We start from the raw sequence: 17,715 nt of genomic DNA on the forward strand, positions 1-17,715 counted from the left end.
AGTCACGTGGAGACTGTTCCTGAGCCAGGGGACAAGCAGGCCATTTCTTCCCCCGCGACCCATCGCTCCCGCTAATCATGAGGAAGCCAAATGGAGGAACACATGGACCAGAAATCCCCGCAATTCTCAAGGTCATGGAAAGTAATGGATGGGGCCTCCCCAGTGGCAGAGCAGGTTGAGCGCAGCGCTGTGAAGCTGTCTGCAGCCCCCGTTGCTCCCCTCAGCAGTGTTTTCGGTCTGTCTGCCTGTTCTGCTCCCCACTCTCTCTGGTGAATTCTCTCACCCTCCTGCACCTCTGGCCTGTACCCCAGTTCTTGTATAAATAAATAAATCTTAAAAAAAAGAAAGTAAGGGATGACTGAGAAACTGTTGCTGACCAGAGGTGGCGACGGAAGCATGACAGTGACTGCCATGGGGAAGCCTGGAACAGCGAGGACATTAGTGGAAAAGCTGGTAGAATCGAATTACATCTGGAGCTGAGCTAATTGTCATGTACCCAATGCTGGTTTCCTAGGTTTGCAAATGTTCAACCCTGCGGAAAGGGGGGAGGGGAAGATGGAATCTCTGTACAATCTTTGCAACCTTTCTGTACATCTAAAATCATCCCAAAGTAAACGGTTTATTTTGAAAAAATATAAAAGGATGTAAAAGCTTGAACCAGAGTTCAAGTTCAAATATGTCACCTCCTTAGGCATTTTTGAACTTGCCTGCAACACTCCACTTGCCTGCAATATCCCAAAGGATTCTTCTTGGGCCTGAGCTTTTTGCCCTCCACCCCTTGTTTGCCCGCTGAGACCACCCAACTCATGTTTCCTTGCCTATGACCTCCTTTGGAGGGCTGAAGGATGCTCCTGACCCTCAGGTGTGCTCATGCCCATAGTCATTACTCCCAGGCCCCTCCGCTCTCTTGAGTGACTTGGCTCTCAATGAAGATTGGTTTCCCCCACACTGACTCCTTCTTTGCAGTTACCACCAAATTCCTCTTGGGGACCTGATGCGGCTCCAGAGGAGACAACAGCCTGCCTCCAGAGGCAGAGTACATGACCCACACTAGGTCTGTCGTAATCATCATCCCCAGCCACCATGATGAGTCAGGAGGTAGGCATGTGACCACAGCTGGTCCCATCAGAGAACATCTCAGGATGTTCTCAAAGATGATTCTCATCTTCCATGTCAGATGTGAAAGAAGAAGCCCCTGGAAGACTTAGAGTGAAGCCAATACCAAGGACAACAGTGCAGAGAAATGGAAAGAGCCGGGTCCTCGGTAACATCACTGAGCTACTGAATCAAGCCTTACCTGAAGCCCACCCTGTCATTGATGAGAACTGTGTTGGGTTGACAAATGGTCCCCAAATGGCTAGAACCTGTGAATATTATTGCACATGACAAAAGTGGAGATGCAGATGATATAATTGATATGATATAATAAATCATATCATAAATGATATAATACATAATAAATGATATAATTTAAGGATAATATGCTGGGGAGATTAGAAATGTAAGCTCAGGTATTCCTGAGAGAGGGAGGCAGAGATGTGAGAAGGCAATGTGGGACCACAGAGGCAGAGACTGGAATGATGTAGCCACCAGCCAAGGAACGCTGGGGGGCCCAGAGCACCCCTCCCCTGGAGACTGTCTCCACTACAGGACAGAGCTCAGCCCCGCCAACACCTGGGTCTAGGCCCAGCGATATTGACTTTCAACTTCTGGCCTCTAGAACTGTGAGACAATAAATTTCTGTTGTTTTAAGTCACTTCATTTGTGGGAATTTGTTACAGAAGCTACAAGAAACAGGGCCTCCCTGGTGGCACAAGGGGTTAAGTCTCAGCACTATGAAGCTATCTGCAGCCACTGCAGCACCAGTTCGATCCCCAGCCAGGGAGCTACCCACATGGCCTGGCAGACCTCTCCTGACTTGCCCGCTGCTCCCCTCAGCAGTGTATTTCAGTCAGTCTGCCTGTTCTGTTCCCCACTCTGTCTCTGGTGGATTCTCTCACTCCCTGCATTTCTGGCCTGTGCCCCAGCTCTTGTATGCATAAATAAATAAATAAATCTTTAAACCAAAAAAATTAAAAAAAATTTTTTTTAAAAACGAAGCTACAAGAAACAAATACAGGAGTGATAAATTCTCTTTAATATTAAAGCCTATTCGAATCTGATATTTTGTAAATTGCAGCCAAAATCAATCTAACCGATACAGAGTCCCTCTCTCACCTTCCTCTGTTTGAGAAGTAAGCGCCACAGAGGGCAAATCCCCAGAGACCCTCCTGATCTCCAGCAGGGGAAATGGGTGGGGGTTGGCATGGAGCAGCTCCAGAGGGCCACTTCCTCCAAGCAAAGGCATTACAGGAGTTTATTTACAGACAAGTCACAGCAACCAGGGCCCATGTACTCTTTGGCCAGAAGACCCCGGGTAAAGGTAGGTCCCAACACCCATCGACACCAGTGCCTTCCCAGCCAGGCCCTGCTCGAAGGACTGAGAATCCAACAGGGTCCAGCATGAAAGGGAGAGAACACCTGTCCTTGCCAGAAACTGAGGCCACCTGTTGTGATCCCCATGCCAGAGAAGACACTACCTTCAGTCCAGAAGAGTGGACATGAGATGTGAGGACAGGGGAGACCGTTTCAAGGCACCCCCCTGCCACGTCCAGCCTTAACTCTTGATGCCAGGGCCACAGAACAGAAGTCTTGGCTGCAGCAGCTGCGGCCCAGACACACTGCAGGCCTCCTCCAGACCTGTCCAGGAGTCGGGCATGGAGCTGGGGTCCCAGACCCCGGCTGCCCATCAAGTCGGGGGCTCTCCCAGTTTGCTGGTGGCACTCGTGATCCGCTTGTTCTCCCGGAGGTTCCGGAGGCGGGCACTGAGGCTGCTGATCTCTTCCACGTAGGCCTGGGGCACCCACCCCTTCTCACCATCTGCCAGGCGGACCCCCTCCAGCCAGCCTAGGGACACACAGGCCAGGAGCAGCATCAGTGGCATCAAAGGGACCCCAGGGCCAGGTCTGAGAGGAAACACCTAGGCCTGATGAAAGCCTTGTTGCGGCCCTGGGGCGGAAGTGACGTCATCTCAGAATCTCCCAGCTCCAGGAAGGACCCTCCCTCTAGCAATCTTGCAGGTGAACTTCTGACCTGCTTTTCCTGACTTTTGCGGACCAGGGTATTTCCCACTCTGCCCCACCAATCACTCTCACTCCTACAGCTTTACTGGCAAGAAGTTCCTCCTCTGGTCTCACTTGATTCCTGCATGCTGCACTGGATCAATACTTTCATGCCTTTTCCTGCTGTGTCTGAGGAAGCAAGCTCCCTCCTGCCCACTTCAGTCCCATCGGGGAGGCCCTCCCCAGAGGCTCCTCTCACCGTCACTGGTCCGGGTCCTCACTGCCAGGATGTCCGTCTTCTCCAAAGTCAGCTCATCTGGCTGCAGGGCCTTGTATGTCCTGACACACTGAACCTGGGGGCGATCTGACAGCCCCGGGGAGGGTGAGTGGGTCCCCAGGGCAGGATGGGACAGGGGTGGCAGCATGGGGGCCAGTAGGAGGAAGTAGGGGGTGGAAGCATGGCCACTGCTGCTCCTTTTGCTCTGCCCCTCCCACCCCTCTCTTACCTCAAACACAAGCCCCATGTGAATCATTCTCTGGCTCCGATTCCTGCTTCTGTGCCCAGGGCTCTTACCTCCCTAGCTCAATCCAACACTTTGCCCCTGGCCACCTCCAGGCCAATGTCCGGCTGCCCCCAAGACCCACAAAACAGTAATGCCCCCTTTATATGCCCTCTGATGCTACCCTGGTGCTGCCTCCAGTCCATCCTCAACAGGGATTCAAGTCATCCACTTCCCCATTTAAGAGCCTCGAGGGCTTGCCCCGCTCCTGAATAAAATCTAAAGTTCCCAGAGCCTACAAAGCCCTAGATGATCTAGCATTGCCCCCCTCCTCACCTCCTTGCTTATGAAGTTCACCACACTGGTCGTCCTGCAATTGCTCAAAAACTCAAGCTGCCTCCTGCCTCAGGGCCTTTGCACTGGCTGTTCCTTCTTCTAAGAGTGCTCGTCCCCAGATCTTTTCATGGCTGCCTTTCCTCATCCTTTAGGAACCTCTTTGGGGGGGGCCTCCCCTGGTGGCTCAGCGGTTGAGCACTGGGCTGCGAGGCTACCCGCAGCCTCTGCAGCGCCGGTTCGTTCCCCAGCCACCCGCAAGGATCCCACAAAAAAAAAAAAAAAAAAAAAGGAACCTCTTTGGAGTGTGAAACTCACCCCCTTAACCCAAACAGGACTCCTGGTTCAAGTTAGAGGATGTTACTCCAGACCAGGTCTACCGCTCTGTCTATCTCTAGTACATGGTGGGCTGATGGTATCAAGAAAACCGTCTTTGGGACCAGACCTGGCTTCAATCCTAGTTCTGCTACCTACTGGTGGTGTGACCTTGGCCAAGTTACTTAATGTTTCTGGTCCTCGGTTTTCTCCGACATGACAAATGAATCTACCTAATACAGCTGTGAAGAGGATTAAATAAAATAAATGCATATACAAGAGGCCTAGCACTGGGCCCAGCACATGGCAGGTTCTGGGCGCATAGGACTGCCCTTCCTTCCCCTTCCTTAGCTCAGTGCTAACTCCCCTGCTCAAGAGCCCTCAGTAAGGCCTCCCCAGTGGCGCAGTGAGTTGAGCACAGTGCTGTGAAGCTGTCCGCAGCCTCTGCAGCACGGGTTTGATTCCCGGCCAGCCAGGGAGATTCCCACATGGTGCAGCAGACCTCTCCTGTCGTGCCCGCTGCTCCCCTCAGCAGTATATTTCGGTTATCTGCCTGTTCTGCTCCCGCTCTGTCTCTGGTGAATCGTCTCACCCTCCCACGCCTCTGGCCTGTACCCCAGCTCTTGTATAAAAATAAAATAAATCTTTAAAAAAAAAAAAAAAAGAGCCCTAAGTAGCTACCCAGTTCCATTATATCAAGGCCCTCCATGATTGGGCAGCACCCTAGCTTTCCAGTCTTCCTTCACATCCAAAGGAGAACTCTGAGTCAACAAGGCAGACCTCTCACCCCGCCACCCCACAGCCACTCTGGTTCCTGTTCTCTTTGCAATTATGCAGCCCCAGCTCTGCCACTTGCTGGTTGGATAAACTTAGCTAAGGCACTTTACCTCTGTCTCTGTGTCTCTGTGTTCTAACTGGTAAATGGGCGTTTATGGGGTGAAACAGGAGGCTCTAAAAGGCTCTGTCATGCTAGCATGCTGCCTGTGCCCATGGGGGCTCCCGCCCTGCGAGAATCCTGCCCATCCTTCCGGGCTCCCCAGAGCAGAGCCTTGAACTCTTCCCCAGATCTGGGGGTAGGAGTGCTCACTGCTGCCCCTCCCACTGCCCACCGCACCCACTCTTCTCTCTTCCCCTAAAACAAACCCCAGGTGAATCCCGTCCCTCCTGGCTCCAGTTAAGGGCCATTTGATGGCCCCCCACTGGCCCTGGCACACATGCTCAGGACTGGAGGGAAGGAGAGCAGTGAGGTGCCCAGCCCAAAGGACGCGGGCCCTGGGTAGGGTTGGGGACAGCAGCTACCTTCCCCCTCGCTGATGGCCTCCTTGTCCTCCTGGGGGCTGGAGGGGCACATGGCTGAGATCCATCGCTGCTTCTCACTTCTAGGGAGGGGGAAACAGTTGTCACAAGCTAAGTGCAGCCTCCCAGGACCAGGGCGCTGAAACGGGCTGGGAGGACTGGAGACGATGGCGATGATGTCCAGACCCAGGATCCAGGCCGTGTCTTCCCTCCCCCATTCGCAAGCCGGTGCCCCACCAGCTCTGAGCAGAAAAGGGCCAACCCAGAGCCCCCGCCTGCCAGCTCGGCCCCTCATGCCACCCTCCTGAAGCCTTTTGCCTGCCGGGGAGGGGGGGTTTCCTCACTCCATCGCCAGGCTACTCACTCCGTCCGGGCCCTCAGCAGGAACTGGTGCTTTGCGTGTTGCCCGTGGAGGAGCTGAAGTAGGAACACGTGGCCAGGGATGCCCTGCAGCCTCAGACTCAGGTCTTTCACCTGCAGCTCGGCCATCTTGGCGTAGACAAAGACGGCAAACTTCCCCAGCCTGCAGGACCAGTGGAGGGGTGGTCAGCCTGCCGGTGCCAGCTCCCACCCCCAGGACCAGGTGATTTCAAGGAAGCTTGGCTGCACAGAGCTCAGCCTCCCCGACAGCCTGCCAAGTTCTCCAAAGGAGTCAGGAATGCCAGCCATTCCCCCAGGTCACGGACAAGGGGGAGGCCATGGAGACCCATCCCTGCACCCAGGCAGCCCCCGAGGAGACCCGTGGATTGTCTGGTGTCTGACTCTAATTGTGTCCACGAAGGCCGAGCTTTGTTTCTCGTTGGCTGCTATAAGCCAGTGCCTGCCCCTGCCTGGCTCACAATGTGGGTTCAATACTCATGGGAAGGGTGGGTGGGTGGGGAGAGATTGTGCCAGAGGAGCCTTCATCTCAGCCCATGTAAAGAGAACCCAGTTTTTCCCACTCCAAACCAGATCCCTTCGCCGGCCCCATTCTAGTGAAACATCCCAGCAAGTTGCCCAAGAGGAAACTCAGTCCTTCTCATCTCTTTCCTCTCTCTCACCCCACACCCACCAGCAGATATGCCTTATCTGTCTACTGCATTAATATCCCGGAACCCCCTATCCCCAAGCCCCTGCCACTTCCTGCTCCTCCTGCTTGCAACTGGGTAATTGCAAGAGCAATTACCCCTCTCTTCCAGTCTGGTCTCCCCTCTTCCAGTCCATCCTCCAAATTGGCCAGGAGTTGAATTTTACTCCTCTGCTTATTTCTCCACGCTTTCTTGCTCTATCATGACTTTCAACACTCCAACTTCCCTCTCCCGACCTTCCTCTCTACAAACCCAGACACATTAGAAATCACCATCCCTCAAACACACTGCTGAACCGGCCAGCGGGCCTACTGTGACTTTGCTATGCCCCCTACCCCGCTGCAAACTCCTCCTCTACCTGGAAAACTCCTACGTATCCTTCAAAACCCAGCTCAAATGCTCCTTCCTCTATGAAGTTTATTGTGGAGCGTCCAAAAACAGAGGATGATATCGTGGCAGTACACCCTTCCTCAAAACCCTGACGAGGTGGTTATTAGGATGTATTTTCACTGAACAAGTCTCTCCATCTGTGTCACCAGCATTCATCAAAGGACCTGGCGCAGAACAGGGGTCCAATGACATCTTAGTAAATGAGTCAATCAACCGGGAACAAACTCTTCCCATAGAACAAGATGACAGTCTTCATCCCATCCAGCCTTAAGACTTATCGCATTCAAGAAGTCTTCTCCTTCGTCCCAAATTTCTTTTTTTTTTTAAAGATTTATCCATCCATCTATACAAGCACTGGGCACAGTCAGAGGTACGGGAGGGTGAGAGAATTCACCAGAGCCAGAGTGGAGAGCAGAACAGGCAGAGTGACAAAGCACACTGCTCAGGGGAGCAGCGGGTGGCAGGAGAGGCCTGCACGCCATGTGGGACCCTCGTCCAGCAGCCGGGGATCGAACCGGCGCTGCAGAGGCTGCGGGCAGCTTCGCAACCCAGCGCCCAACCCGCTGCGCCACCGGGGAGGCCCTTCGTCCCAAATTTCTAATAAGCACAGTGAACACTGTGCGCCAGGCACTGTGCTAAGCTCTTTTCACGTGTTATTCTCCATTTGAATCTCCCTACATGGTAGTGTCTATTCCACAGATGGAAGACAGGATAGTGGCGTGAATAAGAGCCTGGGATCTGGCAGCAGACAGACCTGACCTCTGTGCTCCATGATCTTGAGACTAACAAGGGGTCTTGCTTCCCACGGAGATGTTGAGAGGATTAAAGGGAGTAATCCATGCATGTAACATAGGTGTTGACAGTTACCATTATGCCTCGGGGCAGAGCTGGGCTCTAGGGTCATGCTTTTAATCTCTGCTCTAATTGGCTTAAATTCAGAGCAGCTTCAAGTCCTCCCCACACAGTCCAGCCCTTGATTCTCAAGTCCGAAGATGGACTTGCCTCTGTCTGTGCTTTCCTGGAGGGAGCCTCCGAGGTGCAAGGTGCCCTGGTGGTATAGCCTTTCCATGGGCTGTGGGGCTCCTGCGCCTTTTTGGTGGGGATGAAGGGAGCCTCCCCCATCCCCAACACGTGTCCCCACTCACTCCTTCCGCCGTGAGAGCAGCAAGCAGTCATTGAAGAGGTGCAGGTAGACTGCCTTGCTGGACAGCTTCAGCTTGGCAGGGGGAGCTGCGGGCAGGGGTGCCAGTTCCACCAGCTCCCCATGCCGAACCAGCCAGCGGGCCTGGGAAATCAGCGGGAAGATCTGGAGGAAGGAGGAGGACAGGTCAGGCCCAGGGGCAGCAGGCAGAGAGCACAGGACAGGGGACAGAGGCGTGAGAAGTGATGAAGTGCAGCCCCCAGGGAAGGTGGGGCCAAGAGCCACCCCTTTGTGTGCCCTGCCCCACCAGCTGCCAGCATGCACCTTGCCCTCAAAGTGGATCTTCTTGCTCAGGTGGATGAGCTCCTCTGTCCTCTTCATGGACTGCACACTGGCATTGCACTCCTGCACCAGCTGGGAAGGCCAAGGGTGGGTCACCTGCAGCCAGGCTCCCAGAGCCCAGCCTCAGACCCCACCTGGGGACCCAGCACTCAGAAAGCTGGGCTCTTTCAGAGACATGGTGGGGTTTCGGGGAGGCTCCTGCCCACCAAGCTCACCTCCTTGAGGGCATTGAAGGCTTTGGTGGCCATATCTTCATCCTCAGAGCCTTGTGCTGTCCGCTTCAGGATATTCTGGAGGGTGGGGTTGGCACCATGAGGCAGGCTGTCATCTCCGCCTCGACCCTGCCCACCCTGAAGGCCGGCAGGGGCTGTGGAGGACACAGCAGCATCTCCCTTGCCCAGCCGCAGCACCCCCTGGTGCCCACTAGGTACCTCCACCAGCATCTTGAGGCGGGTGATCCTCTGGAAGGGCAGGATGAGGAAAGAGGTGAGGGGCAAACGCTGACACACAGGAGACTCCTCCAGGCGAGCCAGGATGCTGGGAAACTTGGGGTTCTCCAGACTGGAAAAGGGGGGAGGTGTCTGGCATCATAGGTGGGTTCATGGATCCTATGAACACTTAGTCCTGGACCCCCTGCCACCCACTGGTCTCTCAGATGCCTTCTCAGCACATGCTCCCTCCCCCTCGGCTTGGGTCTAGTTTATCTTGGTCACACAGACCTTCTCAGGACCCCTCTTCTCCCTCGGTCCTCCCCGACCCACGCCTGCCTGGGGCTCCCTGTATCCCCCTCCCTTCCAGAGCCCCCAGCCCTACAGCAGGCGCTGGTAGGTGCGCTCCTGGTAGGCCTGGTTGGTGACGTAGGGCAGGTAGACTCGGCGGAAGGCCGGGCAGTGGTCCAGCACAACGTCGCACACGCTGAAGCGCAGGACATCTGCCTCCAGCCGCTGCTCCAGGTCCTGCAGGAACCTGAGGGGTCAGCAAGGCGTCCGGGGGGTGGTGGGTGCCGGGGAGAGACCACGGAACTTGGAGCCCTGCCGACGGCAGGCTCGGACTCGGGCCGTCCAGGACAGACCACCCCCTCACCTCTCGCTGGTGCACTTGACCTCGGGCAGTTTGGAGAACAGCCACTGCTTGTCCTGCGCCCCCAGACACTCGCTCAGCTCCGCGGAGCCTAAGAAGTGCCCCACGGCCACCGACAGGCTGTGGATGTACGACGCCTCCGACGTGATGAGCTCGAACTTGGCCTGGGCGAGGGCGGACGGGGTGGGGGTGGGAATGGAGGTGGGGGATTGAAAGAGCGGGGCCAGACACTGTCTGGCATACCCGCCTCCCCACTGCAACCCCCTTCGACGGCACAGCCCCCTTCCGCGCCTTCTCGAGCCCCGCCCCAGACCCCCGAGAGGGCACAGGCCTCCCGCTGCGCGCCACTGTTGGAGCCCCTTAGGGGCCCCGGACTTCACCTCCAGCCCCGCCCATCGCGCCCAGCCCCGGTCCTCCAAGGCCCTGCTTCTCCCGAGGCGAGAGGGACGCCCCAGCTCTGGGCCCCGCCTGGTGCTGCGCCCAGCAAGGGTCCGCCTGCCTCGTCCCCGCCTCCCGCGATCCGCTGCAGGGGCCGAGCCTGGCCACGCCCCTTCTCTGGCCACGCCCCGGGGCGTGTCCCGCTGGCCCCGCCCCCTCGACTCCCCTCGCCTCCTTCCCTCGCTCTTCTCCCCTCGCTTCTCGTCAGCGCCACCTTGACAGGCCCTAGCACCCACCTTCCGCGCTGACAGTCCCGCCAACCCCTCCCTTTTGGGGGCCCCCTTGGCCCGCGGGGTACCCTGCCCACCTTTTGCCTTTCGCAATCCCGCGGGCCTGCTCCCGCTAAATCCGGTCCCAGGCACCCCCCCGGCCCCGCCCCCAAGAACCCGCGCTCCGCCCCTCCATGGCCCCGCCCCTCCATGGCCCCGCCCCTCCGGCCCTCGGCACGCCCCCCCGGCCCCGCCCGCCCCTTCGGGCCCTCGACCGACCCCTGCTGCCCGCGGCCCGGGGGACCCGCCCGGGGGGGGGGGGGCCGCACCCACCTCCTGCAGCTTGCAGTCGCGCAAGCTCAGCGTGGCCAGGACGCCGCTGCCGCGCACGTCGGGGATGTCCTGCCACAGCGAGAAGGTGGAGCCCCGCGCCGAGCGCTGCGCCCGAAAGGAGCTGCTCGGGGAGAGGTTGGTGCGCGGGGGCCCCGGGCCCTCCTCCGCGCCCTCCGCCTCGTCCCCCGGGCCCTCCTCCTCGCGCTGCTGCCGCCGCAGCTCGCGGGCGCTGGCCACGTCGCTGTACTCCTGGTAGAGGACGGCTGGGCGGGGAGAAGGGCGGGGGACGGCGTGGGGCACCTGCCGGCCGGCCCTCCCCCGCCCCCCCCCCAGGGAATCCCCCCCCAGACCGCTTCTCCGCGAGCCCCGGCGGGCGGAGGGCGGGACGAGCTCATTCATCCCGCCGCGAGCAGCTCTCGCCCCTGCGCCGCGTCCCGAAGGCCGCTCTCTGCCTCTCGCGGGCTGTACCCCGCAACGCCCCAGCTCCCCGGCCCCCGGCCCCGGGCCGCCTCCCACGTACAGTTAAGGAGAAACCGAGACTGGCGCCGCTCGCTGCCGCTCCTGGAACCCAGAGCCGGCTCCTCCTGCGCGTCCAGCCTGGGGAAGGCACAGGGTCAGCCTCTTCCTCCAAGGGGCCTGGCCGCAGAGCAGAGCCCGTCCCGAGGGGCAGGTGGTACCTGGGCTCGGGCCAGCCTCCATGGCCCGCGCTCGGGTCAGCAGGGGCTGGCGTCGCCACGCCGTCCACCCTCGGCTCTGCACTGCGCGACTCCCTTGCAGACGCTTTCCCTGCAGAGGGCGAGAGCTGAGGGTGTGGGCCCCAAGAGTGGCCCTGGGCACTGGGGTGCCACACTGCAGCTGACCAGCACCAGGCGCAGGTGTGCGGTGAGTGTGGACTGTGCCCCACTGGCCATCTGGCTCATGGGCTGCTCTCAGGGCCCCCGGGAGGAGCTGGTACCTTCTCGGGCTGCTGTGGTGCCCGACCCCTGGGTCAGTGCCCTGGCTGCGGAATTTCGTCCCAGGCGCAGGGAAGAGTGCAGGCGGGTCATCAGCTCCGAGGCTGAGAAGCGCCTCCGCTCAGGCCCCTCGATGCCCACGCGGGTGGGCCCAGACAGCTCCAGGGTCCTAGGCTCCTCGGTGCTCAGGGCCGGCTCTGCTGCCTGGCCAGGCTCCAGGAAGACTGCATGGGCCTCCGGGCTGCTAGGGGCCTCCTCACACTGGTACACCCGCATCTTGCGCCCTGCAGGAGGATGGGGTGAGAGCACAGGCGGGTGTCCTCTGGGGACTGTCCCCACCTCATTCCTGCTACTGCAGGGACCTCCCTGTGGCCCTGAGCATCTGAGGGAAGTGCCCAAGGGGAAGGCCCATGTGTTTCCTGGGAACTTGTCCTTAGAACAATGGGATGTCGAGGGGGTTAGAGAGAGCACAGAACCTGACAGCAGTGGGCAGAGGGACCAGGGAGCCCAGGACAGCCGCTCGCTTAATAGGGAGCCTTGGACAAGTCATTTGCCTTCCCTGAGCTCCAGTTTCCTCATCACTAAAATCTCCCACTTGTCCTGCCCACTTGGGAACTTTGGCACTTAAGGGACCTAAAGGAGCCATGCAAGCTCTCCATCATCCACCCTGCCGGGCCACCACCCCCTCACCCAGGTGACTCACAGGCTGACTTCTTCTCTGAGCCATGGCTGGCCCGGCGCTGTGGCTGTGGGTGCTGAGGACTCCAGGGTCCTTCCAGAGCTGCAGGCTGGGCACTAGGACAGTGGGGCCAGCTGCCGGCCCTGCTGGGCCGCATTCCCCCACCAGTGGAGACCTCGGTGTCTGGGTCTGCTGGGGATAGTGGCCATAGCAGTCCTTGGAGAGGAGCAGGGGTCCCCAGGGACCAGCGGCTTCCGGGAGCCCTCAGCTCCTCTGAGGCGACAGGAAAGAGATCCAGACACACAGGGCTGGGGGGCTGCAGGGTGGGCAGCTCCACAAAGGACAGACTCTCCTGCTGACACACGGCTACTGGGCGGTGCACAGTGCCAGGCGGCCCGGCCAGGTGGGACTGGAGGGTGGCAGGTGGCCTACAGTCCATTCCTCCTTTGCTCTGCCACCCACCTGGGCCTGCAGGGGAGAAGGTGTCAGAGGCAGACATAGGACTCCAGGGCTGCCAGTGGGCTACTGTGTCCAGGAGACCTGGACAAGCCCTTGTACACACATCTCTGCAAAGCACACTCGGGGGCCTCCCTGATGGCTCAAGGGGTTAAGTCTCAGCACTATGAGCCATCGGCAGCCACTGCAGCACAAGTTCGATCCCCGGCCAGGGAGCTACCCACATGGCACAGCAGACCTCTCCTGTCTCACCCGCTGCGCCCCTCAGCAGTGTATTTCAGTCAATCTGCCTGTTCTGCTCCCCACTCTGTCCCTGGTGAATTCTCTCACCGCCCCCCCCCCCCACACCTCTGTCCTATACCCTAGTTCTTGGATGCATAAATAAATCTTTAAAAAAAAAAAAAGCACACTCAGATGCCTAAATCTATAGTAATGGCTATACTGGCCAAGGACTTTACACATATGCTCCCATTCAGGCCTCACAACAACCCCGAGGGGATGCTACTTTTATCCCCATTTTACAGGACACAGAGAGGTTGTGGTGGAGCCAGACTGCACCCAGCCAGTCTAACTTCAGCCCCCTGACATCTGATCACACCCACTGTCCCATGCATCCAGGTATGTTCCATGCATGTTCTCCCCAGTACACATGTTGGCATCTGCACATTTTTAATTCACAGGTTCTCACATTAACACACACATACTTATATACACACCAGATATATTCACACGCATGCACACACACACACGCTGTCCCATCAGATGTTTACAGGTCCACTCAAGCTTTCTCATATTCCTGATACCTTCACACTCACACCAGGATGTAGACACAAACACACAGGCCCAGGAGTCCTGGCTTTGCTGTTACCCAACCTCCCCTCCCATGCTGAGTGGCAGCCTTTGGCACTGAGTTTTGCCCACACCCATGCCAAGCTGGCTGGGAGGGTCATGGACTAGCAGGCAGGCCACCACCCAGATGAGGCTGGCCCTCCCAAGAGAAGGGCAGGGAGGTGCCGCAGCCCCTCTCCCAGCTTGGTGTGAGAGAGGGGTTCTCCCCAGCCCCAGCGCCAAGCCCCGGGAGCGGACCAAATCGACTGGGTCCTCTCTGGGCAGGGAGTCATCCCAGCGAGGCTGCCGGAGCTCGGGGCCGGGGGCCGGGCCTAGGGATCCAAGGGTCTGAGCCCCATAGCTCTTGCCCCAGGCCCTTAGCTGGCTGCCTTCCTGCAGCCCCTCACCTCTCCAGCAGACAGGCTGCCTCTGATGTTGTTCAGCTGCTCCGGCAGGGGAAGCCCTCTCTCTGCCCAGCTGGCTGGGGGAGATCCCACCCAGACAAAGAGTTTGATTCATCAAACCCTGTGGTGAGGCAAGCAGGCAGGGAGGGAGGGAGCAGGCAGCGGGCTGGGCGGGGGCCTACCCTAGCCTGGCCTCACAGTGGGCAGGCGTGGCAGCAAGGACCCCCTCCAGAGGCCCCTCAGGCCAAATGGGCAGTGCCAGGCCTGGTAAGGCCAGGAGACCCAGGAGACGGACCGAGAGAAAGGAAGATCCTTTAGACAGCTGCTCAGAAACCGAGACCCCAAAAACACTTGAGGCCAGAAAACCACAGATGCTGAGACATTCAGGGACCCAGAGATGGAAACGGAGACAAAGACTGAAAATTTCCAACAACCCAGATACTCGGAGACAGATGTGGAGCTCAGAAAAACTCAGGAGACAGTCGGACAAATGTTTTGTGCCCTGTGGGGCTGCCACTCTGGTGGGGAGCCACAAATGAAAACAGTTACAATGCAGGTTGGCAAGAGCCAAGCCAGAGAAAGCATCCGAGGGTGCTGGGCTCAACTCGAGCATTCCAGGAAGGCTTCCTGGAGGAAATAATAGCTGACTGTTCCCTCCTGAACTACTCAAGGACCCAGGGCACCTTAGGGAGAAAGTCTTGGCGGGAGAGAAACAGTGACCTTGTCAGCTACACTGGAAGAAAGAGGCTGGGAGACCCAGTGGGGGGAAAGCTGGGTCTCTGACTGGGCCGCCCTCAACTCTCTACACAGCCTCCTAACTGCTTCTCCTGCTCTCTTCATCCCTTGCCTGGGGTGAGGGAAGTGTGGTTGGCTGTCCTGAGACAGTTATTCCTCCAGGTCATCCCTACAGGGACATCTTTACCTTGTACCTTAAACCTCTGTCCCTCACACCTGACCACATCCTGAATGTCCATCTGAACAAGTCTCTTTTCAACTGGTAAATAGGATAATTGACTGACTCATAGGCTGATGTGAGTTAACCAGAATATGTGTGACGTCCCTAACCCACAGCTAGCTCTGCAGTGGACAGTCATTCTTCTGAGTGTCTCTCTCTAGTCAGGGAGATCCTTGGGTATCACACAGATGGGAAACTGAGGCAGTGAGGATGAGACACGCCCTACTTTTTTAGGAGCATGTGGCAGGAGACGCGGGGACCACAGGCTTCTGTCTCCAGGAATCAGAAATCCTTTACAACATGGATCCAAGTGTCAGCATGCACACCCTACTCCTTGCATTCTGGAAGATTCTCTCCACTTGGGTTCTAGAAGTCCCTGAAGGGTAGGGAGGAAACCTTCCCCCTTGTCAACTGCAGGAATAAATGAGCAAAACATGGTGCCTTTGGGGGCAGAAGCACCTCCTATTAAAGCTTCAGAGAAGGTTGGGTGGATGTGGGGGGGGGGCATTGGAGGAAGCTTCTGGGGAGACCATGCTAGAGGCAGGTCCCTAGAAGAGGGTGGTAGGGGAGTCAGGAGTGAGTCAGCCTTCAACTCTGTCCAGTCCAGGGGGTGCAGAGAATGACTCTAGCTGGGATGCTGGCCCTGCGGCCTTCTAGGGATATGGCGCACCCAGTAAAAATGCTGGGGATCAAGGAGGGCAGAGCTGGGTTCATATTGTGTCTTCATATTGTGTGTTCTGCTAGAAAAAGAAAAAATCTTCAGGGAAAGAACTGCCCCCAGATGGCAGGGGCATTAGCTGCCCAAGATATGATCCCCAGAGGATACTCTAGTGCCCACTCTGTGGGCTCCAGAATGATATGAGTAAACCAGAACATTAACTCTGTAGGTTCTGGAACCCACAGAGAAAGCCGCTGTCAAGGTTCAAGGCCCCGGGTTGACACTGACCAGCTATGTGGCCTTAGGCAAATCACAGCCCATCCCTGGGCCTCAGTGTCCTCATCTGCATGCTGCCCTCTCTAGGAAACCTGTGTCACCGTCTCTGCAGGCTGAGAAGGATGGGCAGGGGCCAGGGAGGGTTCCATTCAGGGGGCTCTGCTATCACTGGGACAATGAGCCTACTGGGCAAAGCTAGGAGAGAAGGCCCTGGGCACTACTGTGGTTCGGGCAGAGGCCCTCTGACCCCATGCCCAGTAATTCCCTGCCCCCCACCTCAGCTGCCCCTTCCCTGGCTCTCAGAAGCAGGTCTCCGCCAGAACCTCTCTGCCCATCAAGGGACAAAGCCAAGCGGGAGGTCATAGCTGGACAGGGTATCTAGGCCAGGCCAGCTGCAGAGTCCCAGGAGGCCAGAAGTGGGTCTGGGCCAGGACCAGCGGCCAGGCAGGCAGCACAAAGGACTCAAGGGGAAGACTGGCGGGAGGAGGATGGGGCTGCAGGCAGGCAGGCAGCAGGAGGGGCCCTACCTCAGCCAGGGAGCTCCGTCCAGCCTCCAGCACGGTCCAGGGCTCCAGGCCGCCCTGAGGGCTCTGGGGTTGCAGCCAGGTCCTCAGGGGGCGATGTCAGCATGGCCCCTGAGCCGGGCCAGGCAAGCGGCTGGGTATTGTGTGGGGCGGGGAGGGGGAGGTGAAGGCGGAGGGAACCTCGCAGGCGGGCAGGTGGCTGTCTCAACGTGCCTGCTCCCCGCCCCCCTTCCCCAGAACCGGTTTGGCCAGTCTGGGGTACAAGAGGGGGCTGGAACAATGGGAGTCCTATGCCCAGGAGAGGCTCTGAAGGACCCCAGACCGACTTCCTAAAGATGGGGGAAGGTACTGCTTTCTCCTCCAGGAGACAGGTCAACCCGCTTCTGGGGCTTCCCAAATGTGAGCTGGGACTGGGGAGCATCCTGGGAGCTTCCCAGAAAGCCCCCCAAGCCTTGGGCTCTTCAGGGAGCATGAGAACGCTGGTGTGTTCTCTCGACCGGCTACAGCATCTGTTAAGTGGGAACCCATCTCTGTAGTTGGGAGACAGAAATCGGGAAAGTAGGTGACATGAGGCGTCTGGCATCAGCCTGGCCAGTCCTTCCAGCATCACAGCTCCCCGTGATCGCCCATCCTTCCCCGCTGCCTGGAAGACCCTCCTCGCCACCCTCACCCACAGCCTCCACCAGCCTGACTCTAGTCCACATGGAAGCAGCCCTTCATAAACGCACTCAAACAGCCCAAGGAGAAGCAGCCTCCGCTGTGGCCTGCTGTGTGCTGGGCTCCCGTCTCCCCAACCCGGCGAGAGGGGCGTGGCCTTCTCCTAACGCTACCTGCCATTTGTTGAGCTCTCAGTGTGGCCGGCGCTGCTGTGAACAGATGCACAAATACTAATACCCACTTTCTAATAACTCTGTGTGCCGGGAGTGTGCTCAGCACTTCAACCCATCTAAGCTCCACTGGGACCCTAGGAAGGTGCCATGACTGCTTTCACTCATCACATGAGAGCAGGAGGCTTGTCCAGGTTGAATCACAAGTGCCACCCCATTTTAAATCTCTCCTCAGCTCTATGAAGTCCCTGCTTTATAGATGATGAAACTGAGGTTCAAGGAACTATATATATTCCTTGGCCAAGGTCACATGATGACTTAGAGTCCGAACTAATATTCAAACTAAGGTCTATCTGACTCCACCACTGACAGGTCCTTAGCCACTGTCCAGTACATCCACGCTGACCTTTAGGGGTATCAGGTGAGAAGTGTGTGCAGGTCCATTAGCAGCTGTCCCAGCTGACCTAGCCATTATTCATGCACCACAGGCCTTGATGAGCACTTGGGATGGGGATCCAGGACCCACGCCCCAACTATTTGCGGCACCTTCCTAACAAAACTTGGGACTATTCATTTCAGAGTGACTATATCCCTCCTTTCTCTGATATCC

At 57.9% G+C, this 17,715-nt stretch overlaps 1 protein-coding gene across 1 annotated transcript; it reads right to left on the reverse strand.

Annotated features, from left to right (window-relative positions):
* Window positions 1-2,122: 2,122 nt before the first annotated feature.
* On the reverse strand, window positions 2,123-13,945 carry ARHGEF19 (Rho guanine nucleotide exchange factor 19). Its single transcript, XM_037500473.2, has 16 exons — window positions 13,869-13,945; window positions 12,202-12,645; window positions 11,501-11,782; window positions 11,223-11,331; window positions 11,066-11,142; window positions 10,546-10,808; window positions 9,569-9,729; window positions 9,299-9,451; window positions 8,917-9,046; window positions 8,701-8,775; window positions 8,468-8,557; window positions 8,148-8,308; window positions 5,910-6,068; window positions 5,549-5,628; window positions 3,361-3,465; window positions 2,123-2,946 (listed from the first exon to the last, which is right to left on the reverse strand). The coding sequence occupies exons 2-16, from the start codon at window positions 12,614-12,616 to the stop codon at window positions 2,789-2,791; spliced, it is 2,418 nt and encodes an 805-aa protein (XP_037356370.1). The 5' UTR covers window positions 12,617-12,645; window positions 13,869-13,945; the 3' UTR covers window positions 2,123-2,788.
* Between the last annotated feature and the right edge of the window lie 3,770 nt (window positions 13,946-17,715).

Source organism: Talpa occidentalis, unplaced genomic scaffold, assembly GCF_014898055.3.
Source record: "Talpa occidentalis isolate TD23 unplaced genomic scaffold, MPIMG_talOcc4v2.1 talOcc4.9, whole genome shotgun sequence".
NCBI classification, from domain to species: domain Eukaryota; kingdom Metazoa; phylum Chordata; class Mammalia; order Eulipotyphla; family Talpidae; genus Talpa; species Talpa occidentalis.